Source organism: Cebus imitator, unplaced genomic scaffold (genome assembly GCF_001604975.1).
Source record: "Cebus imitator isolate Cc_AM_T3 unplaced genomic scaffold, Cebus_imitator-1.0 Scaffold417, whole genome shotgun sequence".
Lineage (NCBI taxonomy): Eukaryota > Metazoa > Chordata > Mammalia > Primates > Cebidae > Cebus > Cebus imitator.
The window spans coordinates 399188-403053 of record NW_016107732.1 but is presented as its reverse complement, the minus strand read 5'-3'; the positions used below and the strand labels follow the sequence as shown (position 1 = coordinate 403053).

The 3866-nt window shown below is 49.1% G+C and overlaps 1 protein-coding gene across 5 annotated transcripts in view; it reads right to left on the bottom strand.

Moving 5' to 3' along the window:
• The window catches only part of ZNF805 (zinc finger protein 805), a 15913-nt gene extending 13576 nt beyond the window's left edge, over nucleotides 1–2337 (bottom strand). For 3 of the 5 annotated variants that reach the window (XM_017509572.2, XM_017509575.2, XM_017509576.2), the window contains exon 1: nucleotides 2061–2337. In XM_017509572.2, coding sequence (XP_017365061.1) covers nucleotides 2061–2090 — 30 coding nt within the window. In that variant the 5' untranslated portion in view covers nucleotides 2091–2337. The remainder of the gene's footprint in view (nucleotides 1–2060) is intronic. The other 2 variants (XM_017509574.2, XM_017509573.2) reach the window with 1 other exon arrangement.
• Between the last annotated feature and the right edge of the window lie 1529 nt (nucleotides 2338–3866).

Here is a 3866-nt window from a genome sequence, read left to right as displayed (position 1 = left end):
TTTTTTGGTGGCGCTGGGATCTTGCTATGTTGCCCAGGCTGGTCTCGAACTCCTAGCCTCAAGTGATCCTCTCACCTCAGCCTCCCACATCATTGGGACTTCAGGTGTGAGCACCAGGCCCAGCGAGAGTTTCACATCTTATTAGCAGACACAGGATTTTAACCCAGGTCCCTCTGCTTCAGGGTTTAATACTGTGATCCTAACAATCCTCCATCACCAATGTGAATCTATGATAATAAAGTTGTGAAGCATTTCTACATACTTTTGCTGTTTAATCTATTTTAGCAGCTCCTGAAACTATTCCCAAGACATGGGCAAAGCCCTCATCACCAAACTCAGTAGTGCCAAATGCCTGAGGAGTGGCAGTGCCCGGACCAGCTCACTCTCTCCTCTGGACTCCAGGGAGACTACCTAATGAACCATCAGCCTTTTCCCTCCTTGAGTCCTGCCAGCAGGGATCCCTAATGCCAGTGTACTTCAGGACCAGGAAACTCAAGTGGCTGAAGATAACTCAGGCTGTGGTCATGAGAATCCGGGCTTATGACTGGCCAAAAGGCCTTATGGGCTGAGGTGGGATGAATGTCCAACAAAAGACCACAGGATCTTGCTCTTCCAGGCCACGTCTCAGCTGGTGGGGATGGGGGAAACCATGGTAACCTCACAAGTCCTTTTGGACCTCCTTAAACAACCAATACACTTTGCCTTGGTCTACACAGTCCTCTCTACTTGAATATCTGCCTTTCGCTTCCAATGGCCCCTGTGACTTGCTGGAGGAAAACTGCAAAGTTCACCTACAGGGCTTCTCAGCCAACTGCCTGTAAAAACAAAGGCTCTGGTGGCCCACATACTAAATACGAGTTTCTGTTACTTAACTACTGTGACTTTCGGCAGGTAACTGAACAGGTTGGAGTCTTGACCTCTTCTTGTGTAAAGCAGTGTTGATGACAGAATGTCACTTTAAGGAGATTAGGATTAAATGAGATGATAAATAATGCTCACCTATCAGTTCACATCAAGGCCTTAATGAAGGCCATTATAGTTCTTGTGTTATTATTTATGCTTTTTGTCCCCACAAAGTCTTTAAGACCTCAACTCAGTAGCTGTCTAAAATTTTGCCACATTCTCTATACAAAAACGCCAGACCAAGGGCAGGTGAGAAAGGGACTACTTTTAGTCTGAACTGCTACGAAAGGCCTCTTCAAAGAAGTGACATTTGAGCAGAGCCAACGAGATGTCAAAGGGTCTTGCAGAGATCTGAGGACAGTGTCTGAAGCTGAATGAACTGTAAAGGTGAAGCCTGAGGGATGAAAAAGAATTCTGCGTGATCAGATTGGTGTGTCTGAAGAGCTGAGCCCGGGAGGAAAGGAAGGAAACAAGGACGGCGGTGGTCAGCCAGAGCGGACCGGGTAGGGGCTTGGGCAGCCCATGACTGAGAATTCGGCTTATGTGTGTGATGGGTGTCCCTGGATTGGAGCTTCATCTATCCTTCAACCGATTATTGAGCACCTATCAGAGGCCTGACACTTTTGGCGGTGGAAAGCTACAGAAGGGCTAACTAGAAGTGGGGCACATTATGTGACTGGTTAGGCTGAGCATGTTTGGCTTTCTGTGCTCTTGGTCCTCTGTTGGAAGCGGAGGCAAAAATTAGGGGCACAGTCAGTTATTAATCAAGTCCTATTTGGGGCCCACTGTCCACAAGTTATCGTTTAGCTTCCTGAAATGTCACCAGACAGTAATCTAGCTCCTTGCAAGACTAACTTAAGGCAGACTGGCTACCAGAGTTGTTTATTGCAGAAAAGGAGACTGGTTTCCCGGGAAGGTTGCTACAAATTGTACGTCATAGCCCTATTTCTATGTATAGTTTGGCTACTGTTCACTCGAATATTAGGTCTCTCAGGTACCACCACTGCAGGACATAACTAAGTGACGAGCCTGCTCCACGTTTCGTAAACAAACAAAACTACAAAGAGGAATCCTGTGACTGTCTTGGCTTCCAGCCAGCCCAGGAGGCTTCTCCGAACTAGGAGAAAAGCAGCGAAGCCGAAACCTAGTCCACTCACCTGCGCCGGGTCCGTCAATGCCGTCGCCATACTGGGACCCTGCAGCCCTAGCGGGGCGGGTCCCGCCGGCTCGGCCGAGCCCCACCCCTTCCCTGCGCAGGGCGCGGTGACCTTGGCTGACAGTCGCACTACCCCGTGACGGGGAGGCTCACCGTTCACTCCGAGACGCAGAGGTCGCTGTCTGCCTCCTACCTGCTCATTTCCCCAGAGCCGCCCGGGAGGGGGCGGCCACCGCCCCCTCTCTATAGCCGGCGTGGACGGAACCGTCGCGCTCAAATGACGCCACTACCCAAACGCCGGAAGTCCCGCCCAAAGCTTCGCGGCCCACAGAAAACGGCCCTGTCCTGCACCATCACTGGCTCCAGCGCCCGCCACGTACCGGCCAATACCTTCTGGTTAATGTAGTTTTTCTCCACAAAACACTTGCATAAGGGACTCATCCTGAGCCGGTAGGCCTCGGCGTAAAAGACGCCTGCCTCTGTTCCGGGGGCACAATTCGGAGGCCAGGGGTCAAGCTTGTAACCGTCCATTCTTCGCTGGGGGAAATCGAGCCAGGGTCAGAGCCAGTACAGAGACTCTGGACCAGGCTCCAGACCCTGATTTCCAGCTTGTGTTATCTTCCCTCCCGATCCTCTTATACAGATCAGTGGGCAGTCAGGGTAACCAAAGGAGGACGTCGAGCGGCGCGGTGGCGCAGGCCTGGAATCCCAGCGCGTTGGAAACAAAGGGGTCAGATCGCTTGAGCCCAGTAGTTCAAGGCTAGCTTGAGCAAAAAGGGAGACTGTACCAAATATATATATATATATATATATATGAAACAAGCTGAGTATGCTAGTGCACACCTGTGGTCCCAACTACTCAGGAGACTGGGGCAGGAGGATCTCTTGAGGACAGGAGTTTGAGACCAGCCTGGGTGACAGAGCAAGACCTCAATGATACAAAAGAACAAATAGTCCGGGTGTGGTGGCTCATGCCTGTAACCCCAGTGCTTTGGGAGGCATAGATGGAGCATAAATGAGCATAGATGGAGAAAGGAATGGAAAGAGGTGAACATTGTTAAACAAAAATTACAGCAGGCCATTGTTTTGGAGCTCCTATAGCAGGCCCCACGACCAAACCAAAATGGAGTCTCATGCTAAATGTCATCTAATCAAACAAGCTTTAAGGAAGCAGACAGATCCCAAAACAGAGCAGTTTTTCCTAAAAGCAGACTTCAGTCTGCCTGAATTAGTGAAATTAGGAAGTCCCTCTGCTTTAACCCTTAGGAAAAAAGTAACCTGTTAACCAATCAGCTTTTTATTCTATTGTTCCGTTTCATTGTTCTCACCTTACAAAACCCACTGTTCTGCCACTGCCCACTGGGAACTCTAATTTCCCCAATTTATGAATCATTAAAGCCAATTGTATCTAAAACTAAATTTGTTGTAAATTTTGCCTTTTGACAACTCTGAACTGGTTGCAAACAAGAAAGCAATAAAGTCTTGTTAGGAATTATGATAATCCTTAAATACTTTATACAGAGTGGGTGTCATGGCTCACACCTGTAATCCCAGTACTTTGGGAGGCTGAGGTAGGTGGATCACCTGAGGTCAGGTGTTTGAGACTAGCCTGGCCAATATGGTGAAACCCTATCTCTACTAAAAATACAAAAATTAGCTGGGCTTGGTGGTGTGTGCCTGTAATCTCAGCTACTTGGGAGACTGAGGCAGGAGAATTGCTTGAACCCAGGAGGGGGAGGTTGCAGTGAGCCAAGATGGCACCATTGCACTCCAGCCTGGGCAACATAGCAAGATGCTGTCTAAAAAA